The sequence below is a fragment of the Schistocerca americana genome, chromosome 3, assembly GCF_021461395.2.
Source record: "Schistocerca americana isolate TAMUIC-IGC-003095 chromosome 3, iqSchAmer2.1, whole genome shotgun sequence".
Classification (NCBI taxonomy): domain Eukaryota; kingdom Metazoa; phylum Arthropoda; class Insecta; order Orthoptera; family Acrididae; genus Schistocerca; species Schistocerca americana.
The window spans coordinates 776,608,332-776,628,398 of NC_060121.1; the positions used below are offsets into that span (position 1 = coordinate 776,608,332).

Consider the following 20,067-nt stretch of genomic DNA (forward strand, 5'->3'; position numbering starts at 1 on the left):
CCATGGTAATCATGGAAGGCGCCGTAATGGCTGTACGATATGACAATGCCATCCTCTGACCGATAGTGCAACCATATCGACAGCATAAGAGTGAGGTCTTTGTCTTCCTGGATGATAATTTGCGGCCCCATCGTGCACATCTTGTGAATGATTTCCTTTAGGATATGACATTGCTCGATTAGAGTGGCCAGCTTGTTCTCCAGATATGAACCCTAGCAAAAATGCCTGAGATATTTAACTTTTCATAACTAGGATTCACAGTCATGTGAAATTTCTTGAAAGACATGTTTATGCCAGTGACTGTTAAACTTTTTATTTCCACTATTGCAATTTCGGCCTTAGGCCATAATCAAGTGCAGATGTTTTGCTTTAAGCCATGTCTACTTTATACAATGTGTCAGCTTGTATAAAGTAGACATGGCTTAAAGCCAAAACATCAGCACTTGATAATGGCCTAAGGCCGAAATTGCATATTGTAAATAAAAAGTTTAACAGTCACTGGTGTAAACATGATGTCTTTCCATGCCTGAGATAGATTGAAAAGGGCTGTTTATGAATGACTTGACCCACCAACCACTCTGAGGGATCTAAGTCGAATCGCTGTTGAGGAATAAGACAATCTGGATCAACAGTGCCTTGATGAACACGAGGATAGTATGCCACGACGAATACAGGCTTGCATCAATGCAAGCGGACATGCTACTGGGTATTAGAGTTACCAGTGTGTACAGCAATCTGGACCACCACCTCTGAAAGTCTCACTGTATGGTGGTACAACATGCAATGTGTGGTTTTCATGAGCAATAGAAAGGGCAGAAATGATGTTTATGTTGATCTCTATCCCAATTTTCTGTACAGGTTCCGGAACTCTCAGAACCAAGATGATGCAAAACTTTTTTTGATGTGTGTATTATTATGAGAAGGAAAGTTGCTATTCACCATATACCAGAGATGCTGAGTCGCAGATAGGCACAACAAAAACACTCTCACAATTAATGCTTTCGGCCCACACACACACAAACACAAACAAGAGTCGCAGAAAAGCATGGCAACGAGACCACCACATGCAGGAGGATTAAGACTATGCTGAACAGAAGAAAGGCAGAAACCACCACGATGAATGACAAAATGGTGTCCATGAGAAAGGGTTTTGTCCCCACTACTGTTGAACCTATTGGTGAATGAACTCAAAAAAACTGAACTCCACCTGAACAGGCCATGAAGGTCCAATGGTACCGACCAGCCGCCATGTCATCCTCAGCCTTCAGGCGTCACTGGATGCAGATATGGAGGGGCATGTGGTCAGCACACCACACTCCCAGCCGTATGTCAGTTTACGAGACCGGAAATAAACTTACTAAAGAGTTAAAGATTAGAGGCTACTTCTGCCATGGATGAGCAGAAGATTTAATTATAGTAATACTTGACAAATTTGCTAGTACTGTTAAAAAAATGGCATGATGTGCACAGAACATTGTGCAAAAACCAAATCTAAGGGTTAGTCCCTAGTAACACTGTTGTACAATTTACAATGAAGCATTTCCAGTACACATACTGGAATCTCAAGCTTCTCAATGGAAATCTACCAGTATCAGAGGTAGTGAAGTATCCACGGGTTATACTGGGTGCGAAACTATCATGGACCTCTCACATAAGAATGTATGCTCCAAGGTGAAAGGTACTCTTATGAGCACTAGTAGGACCAGTGGTAAAAACTGGGGTCTAAGGCCAGGAGTATTTACTGGATATACACCAATGCAGTAAGACCTACGTCAGTTTATGGGGCTACAGCATGGTGGAATAATGTACAAAAGAAGGTGGCTGCTAAGAAGCTTGGCAAAGTGCAAAGATTGGCCTGCTTAACCAGAAAAGGCAAAATTAGCAGTACACACACAGATGGGATTTTGGGTTACAGTGGAGGCAGCAGCATGGGCATACAGGTTAAAAATGGCACATAACTGGACACTTTAGGATGACCAGAATCTCACACCAACACAATGAGTGTGGTACATATTGGAGTGGTTGGGAAAATGCCAGTTGAACATACAATAACTTTCAGCTGCCTTAATAAATCTTCCAATTAATAGTTGGTAGAAGGGAGATATAATCTAGTTTACTGATGAGTCAAGAACGTAGAAACATTCTGGTGCCAAGTTATATGGGGTGTAGCCTAGATGAGAGAGAGAGAGAGAGAGAGAGAGAGAGAGAGAGAGAGAGGAGAGAGAGAGCAGTCTCTCTAGGGAAGTTTGTCATGGTATTCCAGGTGGAAATATCCACTATCAGACTGTGAACGGAAGAGAATTTGCATAGGTGCTAGAGGGATTGTAGCATCTACATTTATTCAGACAGTCAAGCAGCTCTGAAATCTCCATCAGCCTCTGCAATGAGATTATATATCATAGCAGAACATCGTGATGCCCTTGCAAGATTAGGGGAAAGCAGCGGGGTAAACCTGCTGTTGGTTCTCAGTCAGTTAGTCAGTGGCAATGAACAAGCTGATAGGCTAGCTAAGACAGGCATGATAACTATATTTATTGGGCTGGAACCTGTTCTAACCATCACCAAGATGATCATAAATCGAAACTACACTACTGGCCATTAAAATTGCTACACCACAAAGATGACGTGCTACAGACGCGAAATTTAACCGACAGGAAGAAGATGCTGTGATATTCAAATGATTAGCTTTTCAGAGCATTCACACAAGGTTGGCGCTGGTGGCGACACCTACAATGTGCTGACATGAGGAAAGTTTCCTTCCAATTTCTCATACTCAAACAGCAGTTGACCGGCACTGCCTGGTGAAACGTTGTTGTGATGCCTCATGTAAGGAGGAGAGATGTGTACCATCACAATTCCGACTTTGATAAAGGTCGGATTGCGGCCTATCGCGATTGTGGTTTATCGTATTGCAACATTCCTGCTCGCGTTGGTCGAGATCCAATGACTGTTAGCAGAATATGACATCGGTGGGTTCAGGAGGGTAATACGGAACGCCGCGCTGGATCCCAACGGCCTCGTATCACTAGCAGTCACGATGACATGCATCTTATCCGCATGGCTGTAACAGATCATGCAGCCATGTCTCGATCCCTGAGTCAACAGATGGGGACGTTTGCAAGACAACAACCATCTGCACGAACGGTTCAACGATGTTTGCAGCAGAATGGACTATCAGCTCGGAGACCATGGCTGTGGTTACCCTTGACGCCGCATCACAGACAGGAGCGCCTGTGATGGTGTACTCAATGACGGACCTGGGTGCATGAATGGCAAAACGTCACTTTTTCGGATGAATCCACATTCTGTTTACAGCATCATGATGGTCGCATCCATGCTTGGCGACATCGCGGTGAACGCACATTGGAAGCGTGTATTCGTCATGGCCATACTGGTGTATTACCCAGCATGATGGTATGGGGTGCCATTGGTTACACGTATCGCTCACCTCTTGTTCGCATTGACGGCACTTTGAACAGTGGATGTTACATTTTAGATGTGGTATGACCCCTGGCTCTACCCTTAATTCGCTCCCTGCGAAACCCTACATTTCAGTGGGATAATGCATGACCGCATGTTGCAAGTCCTGTACGGGGCCTTTCTGGATACAGGAAATGTTCAACTGCTGCCCTGGCCAGCACATTCTCCAGATCTCTCAGCAACTGAAAACGTCTGGTCAATGGTGGTCGAGCAACTGGCTCGTCAGAATACGCCAGTCACTACTCACGATGCACTGTGGTACCGTGTTGAAGCTGCGTGGGCAGCTGTACCTGTACACGCCATCAAAGCTCTGTTTGACTCAATGCCCGGGCATATCAAAGCCATTATTACGGCCAGAAGTGGTTGTTCTGGGTACTGATTTCTCAGGCTCTATGCACCCCAATTGCGTGAAAATGTAATCACATGTCAGTTCTAGTATAATATATTTGTCCAATGAATACCCGTTTATCATCTGCATTTCTTCTTGGCGTAGCAATTTTAATGGACAGTAGTGTATTCTGCAAGCCTGGACTTTAAAAGGAGACACATTAGACTCATGATGGGATTAATGACTGGTTATCGGAACTTAAACATCTACAAACAATTGGCATAGAGAAAGAATAAGTGTAGAAGAGGTGGTGAAAGGGGGGGGGGGGGGGGGGGGGTGAGACCATGTCACACCTAAACTTTCAATGCAAACTGTTGTAGGTCAAGAGACACGGAATATTTGGGTCATTATGTCCTGAAGAAATCATGTCGAATAAGGAATTAGTAAAGGGTCTCCCACTAGGTTTTAAAGGTATGGTTGGCTTTACCAAAACTACACAATAAATTCAGTTTGGTGCAGCCAACAATGGGCTAAGACTACTGTTGTTTTTTTTCTCCTTACACAAATAAAATAAAATATATTTCAATACGTTCATATACATGTCTCTTTGGTCAGTGTGGCACTAACAGGAACTGTGACAATGCATTATTAATAATATTATTAATAATAATAATAATAAATTATTATTATTATTATTTACTTTTGTTTTTCCTCAGCTGAGGTATACCTTTGTAGTGCTGGTCATTGCTACATATTAAACAAAGACCACAAACAGATGACAGCTGCATTTCCAAGAGCCTTGTTGGGCTTTATAGGAATAATAAAACACAACTAAAACAATTAAACATTGAAAATATATTATGTAACTCATTTCATGAGATAGTTTAGCTGTTTTATGACAGCCATGGGATACAACTTGTTATATACTGTATTAACACAGACACTAGGACATAAGTCATAAATGGGAGTGAAAATGAGATAAATGAGACAATCTGACTATCTTACAGGAAAAAGTGACAACTTCCTTTTGAGTAAAAGGGTATACATGTATGTCTTAGGCAGAAGAATTACTCTTTATATTTTTTGGAGGATTTGGGGTTAACACAGACAAATGTAAGTAACATTCAGGCCAAAGGATAGAAGCATCTCTTGTTAAATTATGGAAATTAAATTTGTACTTTTTCGTCCAATGAAAAGCAAATTCCGCATACTCTTGGTTGCTTTTGACATTTGAAATATATTCCATGTGTTACAACTGTATCATAGAGAGAAGCCTTATGCATAATATTTTTGATCATTTGTCCAAGTAATATGGCTGACTCTTAAGATGTCACAAATGTCAGTCATCCATTGTCCCTATGGTGTGGCTCACAACATCAACTGAGTGTTGATCACATTGTCAGGAGGGTGGGGATGGAGTGAGAACCTGTGCAGACATCTGGAAGTGCTGACAGGCTCCAGCTTGTCTCAGAGGCCTTGCTGACTAGTCCATGGGGCGGATATCTAAGCAATGAAAGATAAGTTTTTGAAAATAAATCTACAAACACACACAATTCATCTCTGATGTATCCGCTATCTTTATTCACAGTCCTAACGTTACACTGCTAGCAGTAAAATAAGCATGTCTATGTCTGCACTGACAGGACACACACTACTGAGATTTTATACATAATAATTCTGATGGACATAGTGGACTGGGGGGGGGGGGGGGGGATCACTTACTACAGTAGCAGATGAATGAAGAACAAGCTTGACATGGTTGCCATTCGTGGAAAGAAGAGCTCAAGAATTATTAAAGTTATCACTAGTTGGGATCATAGTTTCTTCAAACTATGTATAGTTGGTGTTGCTGTTGTTATGGTTTGTATGCGTGAGGTGTTTGTTTTGGGCTTCATGTAGCCCCAAGTTTGGTCAAGCTGTACCTGACATCACTCTCAAGTGCAGCAAAGAGACATCTGTGCCATACGCTGTGCCTAGGAACACCAATGACCTGAATGTCCCACAGACAACAATGTCTGTGACATGAAGACTTCTTTGTATCTTTGTGTTACGAGCTTTCTGCAAAACACAATGAGGGTGAGTTCTCGTATGAGAGTGAATATTTTTAGTGCTTTATCCACAGGTTGTTGAGATGCTCCTTCACAAAGAGTTACTAATAATGAATTAGTAAGGAAGATCTGTTGGGAGCTCACCAACTTTTATCGCATCAGAAGAGTCTGACAGATGTAGACTCTAGCAACTCTTCATTCTGCAACAGAGTGTGTGCCATTTTCAAACTTACTAACAGATTAAAATTGTGTGCTAAATGGACTTGAACCCAGAACCCTGACATTCGCAGGCAATGCTTTTACTGAATGAGTTATCTCGGCAGGACTCTAGGCTCATCACAAGAGTGTAACTTCTGTCAGTATCTCTTTCTTCCTCTCCAAACTTCATAGAAGCTTTCCTGCATACTCTGCCCTCTGGGAAGAAAGGAGATTGAAGAAAAAAGGCTTAGTCCCAGCCTAGGGGACTGTTTCCAGAACGAATATACCACTCTACATAAGAATGTGCCCTGTTTTGAAACTTTCTGTCAGATTAAAACACACAGTATATACAGGGGTGAAATTTGAAAAGAGAGATAATAGGAGAAGCGAACCTGAGGAGGAGGAGGAGGAGGGGGGGGGGGGTGGAGGGGGGGGGTGCATTGAGTCAGGCCTGGATAGCTTGGTCAGTAATAGCACTGCTCGTTTAAGGCAAGGTTCTGAGCGAGTCATGTTCTGATATATAGTTTTAATCGGTCAGGAAATTTCAAGTTTCATTGATTGTCAGGAAACTCTAACACCTGTGGCAGCTAGAAGCACCAATGATAACTGTATTGTAGATATTGTTGGAAACTGTCATGCAATTAACACTAGTTTTTGGCACCTTTGTGAAATAATTACCCTCCGTTAATTTAATGCTGTATTGTGACAAACATTGCCTGCGCTTTGAAACTGCTGCTGAGACCTTAAACTGATATTTTTTGGCAGATTCTCTCAGCTGCTTTGAGGCCTGTGAGGATTCTGTTTCACAAAACAGGAGCAAAAATGGGTCTTTGTGGCACTGCATTGTAAGCTTCACCAACAGACAACACTTACTCCACAACCAAGGTACAAACATGGCAGGAATTTTTGGTTTAATGCACTGCCTTTCATTATCTTTGAATCATGTGGTTAATCAAGCTGGGGAGTACTCCTTCCCTGTAAAGATTGTACTATCTACACAGATATTTATAAGTGAAAAAACTTACACTTATTACCACAAAACTTTATAAACAATCTCAAATTAAGGAAATCTGATGAAATGCTCACTCAACCTACCTTTCCATATGACAATGTACAAAGCTTGATGAATTCCACAATGCCATCAGGAACACTGCATTTGCTAAGACGTTTTAGGTACTCTACTATGTCGTGCGTCTGAAGTCCAACACTCACAGCGGCATAAAGCGAGTAAGCTGTGAGTTTGTACTGAAAGAAAAGAATGAACTAGAGATTTGCACTTGTAGAATAATGAATAATATTTTACACTGTGATCACACCATAAAAAATTCTGCATATTAAAATTAAATGCTGAGCTACTTTGTCATGCATCATCTGCTCTTCAGAAGGTTATTACAAAGGAACAAGTATATAAGATTAATATGCTTGATGGTCTAGAACTAAATCACAGGCTATAAATCTAAGAGTAAAATATTCTGAGGGGGGGAAAAAAAAAAAAAAAAAAAAAAAAAAAAAAAAAAAAAAAAAAAAAAAAAACAAAAACTGGCATAGCACAGTTTCTCTCAGAGAGTTGTGGAATATCTGTGACATACCAAAGACCAGGGAGAAATGATTCTTCATCATTGTCATATGGCACCAAAATGTAATACATTGCAAAATAAAGCAGTATATGCTACATATTACTTATTTGTTGCTAAAAAAACTTGCTAACAAGAGCTTGGTCTATTTCATTTTAGCTTTATTTTGTCTTTTACAATATTCAGCTAAATGACATAAAAATCTGGTTATCTTACATACAGACTGCTTTTATATTATGAAAACCCCTTTCTACTGTAATACACCTCAATACTAGGTCAATGAAACAGTTGCCTATCACCTAGGAAAAAAAGTCAAAGCGTAGTGACACGGGAAGTACGCCAATTTATAACATTCATCTCTATAGCTGCATGCTAATGCAGCAATGCCCGATCCGTAAGGCAGCTGGCTTGAATCCTGGCAGCAGAAGAAATTTTTCATAGCGAGTATTTAGCTAATGAGAGAAGTAGATGTGACAGCGTTAAGTACGTGGAAATCTGGCAATGTGCAAACACCTTGCATTAATGTTTTTGGCACATGGAGGGAGGAGGAGGAAGAGGAGGAGGTGGTCGTGGGAGAAAGGAGAGGATGAAACCTGTTGGCAGCACATAGTCTCCTCCTCGCTAATAACACCAAAGAGGCCACCATGCTTAACATCCCCATCCGAATGACAGATCCACATCAACAGTGTCACACGCCCTCACTTCATGAGACTCTGTGAAGAGAGGTTTGGTATTTAAACTAGGGCATTCGCCCAAAGTCTGGTCATCAGGAACTTTACACCACCACCTTTCCTCCCCTTGCTGGCCAAATTCTGGCGGTGAAAAGTTTTTCCACCAGTAGCAATCGAACCGGCTCACCCCGTTTGAGCATCACTGAGTACAAGCACGCATTAGCAACCTCGGCCACGGAGCTGGGTTCTTGGATTAAATTAAAAATTTCTCCGAAGGGTGTCATAGAGAGAGGGTATTTCACAGTACTGAAAGTGCTTTGTTCGTCAGATCAGACACGTTGTTCAGTTCCCCTTGATGCTATTTTAATCTACAGTAACAGATTTTCTGTTCCTCCCATTTAGACTACTATACTGAACAAAGAGAGATATTCATTATTGTAGAGAGTAACAGAAACCCCCCCCTCCCCCCCCACCACCACCACCACCACCACCTACAATTTCACACAGTGTAAGAAAGAAAATATTTATCTTTGCTGCACAAAATGACAGTCCGTAACTGAAAATTTATATGATACTATTTATTTTTTCTTTATATGATGCTATTTATTTTTTCTAGACACTATCACAGTAAAACACTTTAAATTCTGACAGAGTTAGCCCATACACTGGCTGATTTTACTTTGTATGACCAATGTACGGCTGAAACCAATCGTGGTTGTAAATTACTTATTGTGATTGGTCTAGAAGAAATAAAATTACGAGGTTAGTTCTGTAAGTAATGCAACACTTCCCCCCCCCCCCCCCCCCCCAGCCAATTTCAGGTGAAAACACACCAAATCTGTTGCGGACGCTGTGGAATATTCCCACTTCTGCCCCTGTAGTTTCTCAAAGTTCTGATAGGTATCAGCACTATATGTAGCCTTCAAACTGGCGCCTGTAATGGAGGTATGTTCCAAGCAGAGAGCTATGACAGTTTCTTCTGGCAGAAAACCAGAGTTTCACAGATATCCATAGGCACTTGCAGAATGTCTACAGAGACCTGGTAGTGAACAAAAGCACAGCGAGAGGTGTCTGGCATCATCGCAACAATATCCCGCATGCCAGCCGACTGCACACAGCTGTCACTCTTGCAACATTGGAATGTGGGGACATTCTCATTTGAGGTGACCAATAGATCACAATCGGACACCTCACTGCTCAACTGGACGTCTCTGTCGACACACTTGTCCACCAGTTGGGGTACTCAGAGGTGTTTGCCCACTGGGATCCTCACCACTTAACAGAAGACCCTAAAGAGCTATGAAGGACGATCTGTGTGGAACTGCTTGTGCATTAAGAGGCCGATTGTGAAATTTTTTTGTCGATCATCATCACAGGCAATGAAACATTGTTCGTCACTTCAAACTGGAAACAAAACTGCAATCCATGGAGTGGCACCGTACCACCTCTCCTCCAAAGAAAACATTCAAAGCCGCACTCTCAGCTGGTGAAGTCAAGGTGATGAGCTTCTGGGAATCTGAAGCGGTTATTGCGTACGATGTCCTCCCTCGTGGTGCAACAATTAACTCTGAAGTGTATATTGCTATTCTCAGGAAACTGACAAAATGATTTCAACGTGTCCATCACAAAAATGCAAACGAACTTCTCCCTCTCCATTACAACACAAACCTTACTCGAGTCTGCGCAACAGAGAGAGAAGCTTACAAAATGTCATCGGACTGTTCTTCCTCGTCCACTCTACAGCCTGTTACTCTCATCTTCTGACTTCCGTCTGTTTGGTCCGACGAATGATGTACTCCACTGGAAGTTGTACATAGATGATGGGAAGGTTAATGATGCAGCACGATGCTGGCTCTTACATCGTTTATTAGAGTGGTACCATGCAAGCATATAGATCCTCCCAGTAAGATGGAGTGAGGTCATTGCATTGAACAGAAGTTATGTTGAAAAATAGAATTTTGTAGCCAAAAGAGTGGGGAATAATATGTTGTATTGGAATCCTGAATAAAACCGACCTGCTTCCAGAAAAAAGTGTTTCATTACTTATGGAACAACCCCTCATAATCATATAAAGTCTATCATTTCCACTTTTACGCTAATGTCTTTTTTCATTGTGTACAAGGGACACCAAAGGACAGTTCAAGTCAGAAGTACTGCTTGTGCCAACACATACATTCTTCCAGGAGACTATAATGTTTTATTTTAAGTTGTCTCCTGTTATGTTAATGGTTGCTCTATAAAGAATCCCTACAAAGCATAGCCTTCATTGTAATTATCACTAAAGCAAGAATTCTGTTTAAGACTATTCAAGTGACAGAAATTGAAGAATCTGATGAACTGAAACAGACAGTAATTTTTCTGTTACTGTTATATCTACAGTTAAGGTCTAATAACAGCAGGTTCAGATTTATGGAGTCAGACCACACCCAGCCATTACCATGAAGATGAAACATGGGGATACTCTCCATGTTTGAGAGTAAACTTAATGTGGAACACTATTCAGGGCTAAAAGGAACAGACCTCTGTAAGTATGACTTGTTTAAGTCTTGCTTATAATGATCTTAATAACAGAAAAATGTTTAAAGCAACAAATATACCATCCTTTTGTGTGCTCATTTTGTTCAGAGGAGATACTGAAATGTACCTGCTTGTTTCATGATCAAAAGTTGGTTGCAGTATACTTTGATCAAAATAACTTTGTGACTGATGTTTCAGTGAGTCGAGTGGTAGGGTATCAGACAAGGCTGTCACATAGAGTGGGGAACAGTAGGGAGAGGACAGAGATCTGAATACACAGCTGCTGCAGCCATCGCCACTGCCCTCTCCACCATCAACAACAGCCAGTAACTACTTTTTCTTTTTGTGTGCACCTGTTACTGTTGATTTCATGAGCATGTGAAATGCTGTATATGGTACGATTTGGCAACTGTGTTCCCCATCACTGGTGTCTGTCAATAACATATTATAGTATAGTTATTTCAGGGAAGTCCTTGGATAGGTAATATAAGCATGGGATAACAAAATGTGCCAATAGCATTGTGCTCCACTCTCAACTGATGTATGGGTCATCCAACGATGCAGTGACAGAGCAACATTGTATTCTACTGTCCACAAGACAGAGAAAGATTTCCTTAACTAGGAACTGTCCCAGTTTAAAGAACCAGTTTTATTCTGTCATTGTTTTCATATTTTACAGGTTCATATTTTCTATGATTCTGAATGTTTTTTCCTTGTATTCACTGTCTACTTATAAAATCAATGTTACCAGGAGATAAAGTAAGTGAACTCAACACAGCAGCAATCTGATTGTTGGGGTATGCAAAATTTCACATTACTCACATAAGAAAAGAAATGTAACTGCATGTAAGTCACCAAAGAAAAAATTGTTCATAAATTTCACTACTGGGAATACACTGCACAGTCAACATCAGCTGACTTGGGAGCACTTCATGTGCTGACCTCTAATTTTGGCATTTGCATTAACACTATAATTTTAGCATTCCAAAACAATTAAATAGACTGACTGTAAATGTCATCAAAGTATTCTACAAAATGCAAGAAATTTCTGGAATAAAACTGACCTCATGAATGTGTTCCGGTCGGCATACAGGTTCAGATATTGCGATCAAGAAGTCATGGGCATGTTTATAGACTGGGGAAAATGATTCTAGAAAAATATGGCCATTTGGAGCCTGGAAACAAAAGTATAAGATTTTGTCATTGCCACACAACAGAGCTTTTCATCAATGATATATGCTGGAAAAGTCTACATTCAGATAATAATTATGCAAGTACCACAGAATATTACGCTGCAGAATACTCTATTAAACACACATTTGCAAAGTGAAATAAATAAAAAATGTACTAAAATAAGCTACTACAAAAAGACCTCAATATGAACTAAGTAAGTGTCAGATAATTCTCTCTACCAAAATAATACATAAATTTGGACCTAAGGACTCTACTCAGAGCAATATCCAAACAAAAACTAGTGTATCTGAATCACAAGAAATTTATTCTTGACACAGAACAATATGAGAAGTTTAGCAGTCAGTCTTAGTTTTAGATCACAAGGAAATTAACTGAGTAAGTTGAATAAATTTAAGGTAAGTGCATTCCTAGAATATCGTAAAGATGTTATCCAATATTTCCAACTAATTAATATTGAAGTTTCCATGCAACTGATGGTCTTCCACTAGTCAGAACAAATAAGTAATAGAATTTGGCAAGTTAGGAAAAATTACAGACGGTAATAAATACAAGGGCAAGTCAATTGTTATCCGCAATTTAGTTATATTTTTGTTTATTTTGGTAGTACTGTCGTTCTACGTTGATGATGCTTGGTTTGTTTATTTGTTGTTATATCTTTGCAATTTTCAAGTTGCTAGTTTAGTTCCGTTATCGCTGCCGTGCTGTTAATGATGGCTGCTCCGCTGTCTATTTGCACCAAAGAAGAGCAACGTTCAGTGATCCATTTTTTGTGGTTGGAAGGCATATCAGGGGCCAAAATTCATTTAAGACTTTTGGTACATTTCGGGAACAGTGATTTGCAACAATGGAGTGCCTATGAATGGATTGAAAAATTCCGAAATGGTCGCACAAGTGTTATGCACGATGTAGGAGCCGGATGACCGTTTACTGCCACAAATGAAGAAACCATTGAGGACTCACGTGAAATGACTCTGAGACAGATGATTAACTATTGACGAAGTGGCACATATTCTGCAAATTAGTCACGGTTCCGCCTATGAAACCATCCACAACAGACTTGGGTTTCATAAAGTTTGTGCAAGATGGGTCCCAAAACAGCTCATACAGTTGCATAAACAAACACGCTTGGACATCTGCAAAAAGCATGACTCTGAGACAGATGATTAACTATTGACGAAGTGGCACATATTCTGCAAATTAGTCACGGTTCCGTCTATGAAACCATCCACAACAGACTTGGGTTTCATAAAGTTTGTGCAAGATGGGTCCCAAAACAGCTCATACAGTTGCATAAACAAACACGCTTGGACATCTGCAAAAAGCATTTGGATCGCTATGGTAACGAAGGGACAACTTCTTAGACAGGATCATTACTGGTGACAAAACATGGATCCATCATTACGTGCTGGAGAGTAAAATGCAGAGTATGAAATGGAAACATCCAAATTTGCTGTGCAAGAAAAAGTTCAAGACCCAATCGTCCGCAGGAAAATTGATGCTTACGTTTTTTTTGGGACGCACAAGGTTCAGTACTAGAACATTGTGAGGAAAAGGGGAATAACAATAAACACTGTATGTTACAGTGAGATGCTTAATGCTAGGCAAAAGCCTGCAATTCGAAGCAAACACCGAGGATTGCTGTCAAAAGGTGTTGTGTTGTGTTGTTGCACGACAATGCCTATCCGCATACTACTGCCTAGACTGCTGAAACGCTCCAGAAACTCAAATTTGAAGTACTGGATCATCCTCCATATAGTCCCGATCTTGCCCCTCCTGACTATCACTTGTTTGGTCCACTCAAATAGGCAATAAGGGGCCGTCGACTTGCCTCAGACGAAGCAGTAAATTCCTAGCTCACAGCTCAACCGAGAATCTTCTTTTACGAGGATATCAGGAAGCTTGTACAACAATGGACCAAGTGCATTGAAACACAAGGAGACTATGTTGAAAAATAATGTTCCTATAAGTTTCCTATTTGATTACAATAAAATTTTATAACTACTTTGTGGATAATAATTGACTTACCATCGTTTGTAGACCAGACCTGCCTCTTGCACACAGCTTATCTGTTCCTAGATATGGAATAAATTACAAAACAGAAAAATGCAACAGTAACAGAAGTTAGAGAAGTGCAAATATCAGTAATCAAGCAAATAGAATATGACTACAGTAGGGAAGCAAAAAACAAAAATTGTAAAAATAAACAGAAATCGGGGAAACACATAAAATGAAATGGAACATTATAAGGCGTCAATAAACCTTCAGTAGAGGCAATGAAGAAATGAACAAATGCGGAGGAAACAAATACAAGGCATCATGAGGCAGGGGGGATATAGTATGAGAACAATCTGGGAAAGGAAATATAAATAAATAGAATCTCGATAATGGAATGCCTATACTTACTACCCAAAGAGGCCTAGACTGATGGTCAGATTTAAGTGCCATCTGTGATCTGTAATCTTTAGCTCCAAATTCATCTTCCAGGGCAGACTGATCTTCTGCCTCCACATTTTTCTTAGCAGCATCTGGAATACCCTCTGTAAAACAAACATGATGGTATTGTAATGAAAATGCTGTTTAATGTAGTGAAGAAGTACAGCTGTCCTCCAATATTGGTTTCAGTGCAACAGGATTTTATTAGACATTGTACTGAGAAGGTAGTTATAGGGGCATCTATAACACACAGACAGACAGAAAAGTTAAATTTGAAAATCAATTGAATAAGGGACTCCTTCACAACTCCTATATTCCATAACAGAATTTCTATCCTTGTAATGTCTAAAGGGTGGTGGGTAGACATTACTAATTTATATCTGTATTACAAAAATAAAAAGAAACCACTTGTAAATGGTCAGCATGAAGCCATATTTACATATGAACAATGACTCACACCACATAATTACAATTAACTGTACAAATGATATACTGAACATGAAACTTATTCTACTGAAATCAGAACCATGATGTTATTTGGTGCTGCTGTAGTCTTCGGCCCGAAGAGTGGTTTGAGGCAACTCTCTATGGTAGTTCATCCCATGCAAGCCTCATCATCACTGGATAACTACCAAAACCTACACCCATTTAAACCTACTTACTGTATTCATCCTTGGTCTCTCTCTCTCTCCAGTTTTTACCCATCACACTTCCCTCCATTATCATACTATTATTTGATGCCTCAGTATGTGTCCTATCAATTGATCCCTAATTTTAGTCAAGTTATTCTAAAAATGTTTTTTTCCCCAAATGTTTTCAGTGCCTTCTCATTAGTTATTCAATCCAGTTATTTAGTATTCAGCATTCTTCTGTGGCACAGCATGTCGAAAGTTTCTATTCTAGTTCCACGAACAATACGAGAATGGAATAGAAGGGAGACCCAATAGAGGTACTCAAAGTACCCTCTGCCACACACCGTCAGGTGCCTTGCGGAGTATGGACGTAGATGTAGTCTGAAGTGCTAAGCATCCACATTTATCCATACAAGGCTACACTCTAGACTAACACCTTCAGAAAAAACACTTCCTAAGACTTAAATTAATATTATAAAATGGATAGTTGCTACTCACCCTATAGTGGAGATACTGAGTTGCAGATAGGCACAACAAAAAGACTGTCAGAGAGTAAGCTTTCGGCCAACAAGGCCTTCGTTGGAGATAGGCAAATGTGTACACACACACACACACACACACACACACACACACACACCCAAAAAAAATTGCAACACTCATACTCTCTGTGTTGCTGAGGCCACATGGTTGGCATACAGACTTGCACTACTGATGCAGCTGTTAGTTTCACAACTACATTGCCTACAACAATGTATTCACTATGCTGCTTATCCACTAATCATATATGCAAATAAGTGCTGGAGGCAGAAGAGTAATTAATAGCCAGAAAAATCCTAATACTGAGTGAGGGTTAACTGAACAGCTGGATTTGCGATAAATAATTACCTTTATGCAAATGAGCAGTTATAGAATGAAAGGGGAATGGGTGAATGAGTACAGGATTCAACGTTCTGCCAACAACTTTGACATTATTGACAGAGCACCAGCTGAGACATGGAAAGGATGGAGAATTATACTGGCCTTATCTTTTTTACATTAATAGTTCTGTAATTCACTTTAATTTAGGGAACTGAAGAAAGAACAATTGTTTTCATTATATTGTCCATTTTACAATACAAATCCACTTAATTTTTCAGGCTTTCCCGGCTATCTAATGACATCTTGGGTTGTTGGGTGTTCTGCCGGATATCAGCGTCGTATTTGCACGATATTTTGGTAACATAGCTCGTTACCTTCATCAGGAAGCCTGTGGCCTCTCCCTTCCACCAGGTGCTCCCTCTGCGGTCCGCACCCGCTCTGTGTTTTATCTTGTTCGCCGCCCTGGAGTTGATGTGATGTTTTATTCTGGCAAATAACGGTACCACTTCTTCATCTCGACATCTCAGCAAAAAACTGAGAGAACTCAGCATCCTCCCTTTCCTCTGTTGAAGCTTGTCCAGCTTCTTGATATTCTGGTATATCTCCTCCCCATAGAGTCTCTTGATGTAATTCTTCAGGCTTTCCCGGCAATCTAACGATCAAGAAGCTGGACAAGCTTCGACAGAGGAAAGGGAGGATGCTGAGTTTTCTCAGCTTTTTGCTGAGATGTCGAGATGCCAGAATAAAATATCATATCAACTCCAGGGCGGTGAACAAGATAAAACGCAGAGCGGGTGCGGACTGCAGAGGGAGCGCCTGGTGAAGGAGGAAGGCCACAGGCATAAATACTGGACTAGGTCCATTCGAAGAGTAGTCTCAGGTCACACCTGATGAAGGTAACAAGCTACGTTACCGAAATATCATGCAAGTACGATGCTGATATCTGGCAGAACACCCGACTACCCAAGATGTCAAATCCACTTACATTTTGGATGATATTTATTGTGTTGTACATAATTTCTTTTTACTAATCATGTACACAAACACACGTAATTATTCACTAAATACAAGTGGCACTGACCAGCAGAAAAGCACATAAAAGGCCAATAATCTGCCAAGTTTCAGCACGTTATTGCCATTTCGAGGTTGGAATGGCAGAAGAAAATAATGTATGTTATGTCTGAAGCACTGTGTACAAAAGCATAATAAGTTTTTGCACTTCAAATGTTCTTTTCTGTTGAATGAATTTTCACTCTCCAGTGGAAAGTGTTCTGATATGAAACTTCCTGGAAGATTAAAACTGTGTCCCCCAACATGGCTCAAACTCAGCGCCTGTGCCTTTTGCAAGTAAGAGCTCTACTGACTGAACTATGCAAGCACTCATCAAATTACTTGACGCAATGTTCCCAGGATCTGTAAACTAATCCTGGTAGGTCATTTGTAACTTTCCATCATCATTACATTAGCTCTTATCAGTAAAAATTTAGCTGCTCAATTCTGTGATAACCAGGCGATATTCTGCACAGTGGCTTCCGCAAAAACCAATTTTCCTCATGCAAACTGTAATACAAAACACTGCTATAAGAACTGAAAATCTTGCTCCTTTTCCATTCATTTTCTAATCTTTTTCAGAAAAACAAACCACCTTAACACGTCTCAGTGGTGTATCTGAAATAATACAGCAGAATTTTTTTTTCAAAAGAGAAACTGGAAGACAATATATCAGTACTTTGCAATACCTCCTTCTCCTTGTTCTCCATCATCATCAGCATATGAATAATCATCATCATCTTTTTTCTTCTTTTTCCATTTCTTTGGATCTGAAAAAAAATTACATGTGATCTGTTATAAATCTGTGGAAACAAACAAAATTCTTAATAAATTCTCCTTTTCATCAACTGTCAACTGTTTGTCATACAGTGATGCAAAAGAAATTGTTCACATCAGAACAGCGCGCTGCAAGTTAAAGTAATAACAAGTGTTCATTCACAATCATTTAATAAGCTCTCATTTTCTTGTTCTGTTTTTATAAAAGTGCTAGAAAGCGCAAAAATTGGACGATTTATTTTAATTATGTGTGTTAATTTTAACTACGAAATTTCTTAGCTGGTACTTTTGTACACAGGGATCGAAGTAAACAAATAGCAATATGTTATGCCCAAGTCATTTAGAAAAAAGTGAAAATAATGATGCTTATTCTGTGGCTTTGTGTTGTGACTTGCGAGAAAAGGTATTTCACCTGACCACATAAGCGACCAAGAATGCATATAATGTGTATAAAACGTAGTTGTAGGGACCATGAATGCATTACACGGGTATTTTACACACTATTTGTAAACAAACTGGTATCCTCTTGTAGAAAATAGTGACGGACGAAAATTTAAAGTAGGAACATACTGCTTCTATATAAGTATGTACTAATACAGTGATGGTGACAATGTTAAAAACTGTTAAAGAGTCTGGGCAATATTACCGGCTTATTCATCGCTACCACTCAACTTGTTAGAAAACAAAAGCAAATGATGTAACGAAATAATTTCACAATATGACATAGATAAAAGGGAGGTCGTCTCTTTACCATCCTTCTTATATCTCTTCTGACCGCCCATTGCGACTGTATAACCACAGAGTCATAAACACAAAACTATAACAATTGCACAATGCTGTATGTACAGCCACACAACAATCACCACACTCCTGCGATGACACACTGACGCAACCCTGCCAGTGCAAAAACAGCCAAGCCGCGCACTAGTGTTTACAATTTTTTATGCATGTTGTCTCTGACATACGTGTACAACATCTATGATTGTAATCCTTCTCAGAAAATTTGCATGTATCTATGGTCGAAGCATGTGGCCCAAGGAGTATAAATATCTATGGAATGAGAATGCGCAGAACGAGAATTCTGTCCGCAAGATCTCCTGCAGCTCAAGTCACATGATTTTGGGACGGCGCATTTTATCCCGTACAGCGCTTAGAGTATTTTGAGTGTTATTTCTTCGCTGCTACAGACAATCACCTTCAGCAGTATCGGTACCGTGAAACTTTGTATATGCATTTTACAGTCATCTGAACAATTTGATACCAGGAACTGAAGTTGACTTAAAGATTTGAAGAGCAGTGGTATTGTGCTTTTTCTTCAAAGTACTGTGGCTCAGATTCCACTTTATTTACGCTTTTTCGGTAATGGGATAAGAAGTGACAGCTGAATGCATTTACTCATATCGTCGAATCTCTGTTCCAATTAATTACGTTACAATAACGCTGTAGATGGCGCTGAAGTGTCAGGAGAAAACGACACATTTGGAACTATGAAACTGAACGGTAAATACGGTAAGCGATTTACACCACCTACTTGTCCATTATTATTTTCAATTTTACTTTATTTACTCTTTCGCTTTTTATAGAAACTTAAAATATACCTAACATTTTGTCGCTATCGCAACAGAAAAGTAAAACCATACACTGCACACACAAAAATAAGAAATACAAGATCAATGCTCGACTTTTGGAGTAATAAAAGAAGTGAAGCCAACATTTTTTTATGTTTTCTATTGCACTGATTCATATTGTCGAGTCTGTTCTCATCAGTTACGTTACAATGATGCTGGATAGGAGAATGTCTCATGCAGAAATGCTTAGATACATACAAGGGTTTGAAAACATGCATAAATTGGAGGAAATTAATCAGACTGCCACGTGTATATTTTATCTGCGTATGAACTTAGCACCAATATGCATGCACTGACTACTGGCAGTTTACTGAGGCACGCTTGCAGATTCATCCGGCACTTGTCTCGAAATCACATGTCCTAAAATCGCAGAAATTATTCCTACATTAGCGTTTCTCGACACTTTTCAACAAATAAAGTGCTTTATATCAAGATACAATTTACAATTACACGTTTGTTGTACACACTTATGAAAAGGAACTTGTCCTTTTTTCACATACTTCTATTTACATCTGTAGAAACGACAATATTGCATTGTAGCTGTTACTAAAACTCAGTGAATTGAGACCAGGATCACAAACTTGTCCACTTGCTGGAGTTGTCAGAAAACAAATGAAAACCAAGTAAAAACATTACACAAAATTGACTTTGACTCTCCTGTACCATTGCCCAGGAGTAC

General features: G+C 39.8%; 1 protein-coding gene across 1 annotated transcript in view; it reads right to left on the reverse strand.

Annotated features, from left to right (window-relative positions):
- The window catches only part of LOC124606857 (general transcription and DNA repair factor IIH helicase subunit XPB), a 95,846-nt gene extending 77,135 nt beyond the window's left edge, over positions 1-18,711 (reverse strand). Inside the window, exons 1-5 of the mRNA XM_047138938.1 lie at positions 18,512-18,711; positions 17,673-17,753; positions 14,414-14,547; positions 11,881-11,991; positions 7,150-7,299 (exon numbers count right to left, since the gene is read on the reverse strand). Coding sequence (XP_046994894.1) covers positions 7,150-7,299; positions 11,881-11,991; positions 14,414-14,547; positions 17,673-17,753; positions 18,512-18,542 — 507 coding nt within the window. The 5' untranslated portion in view covers positions 18,543-18,711. The remainder of the gene's footprint in view (positions 1-7,149; positions 7,300-11,880; positions 11,992-14,413; positions 14,548-17,672; positions 17,754-18,511) is intronic.
- Between the last annotated feature and the right edge of the window lie 1,356 nt (positions 18,712-20,067).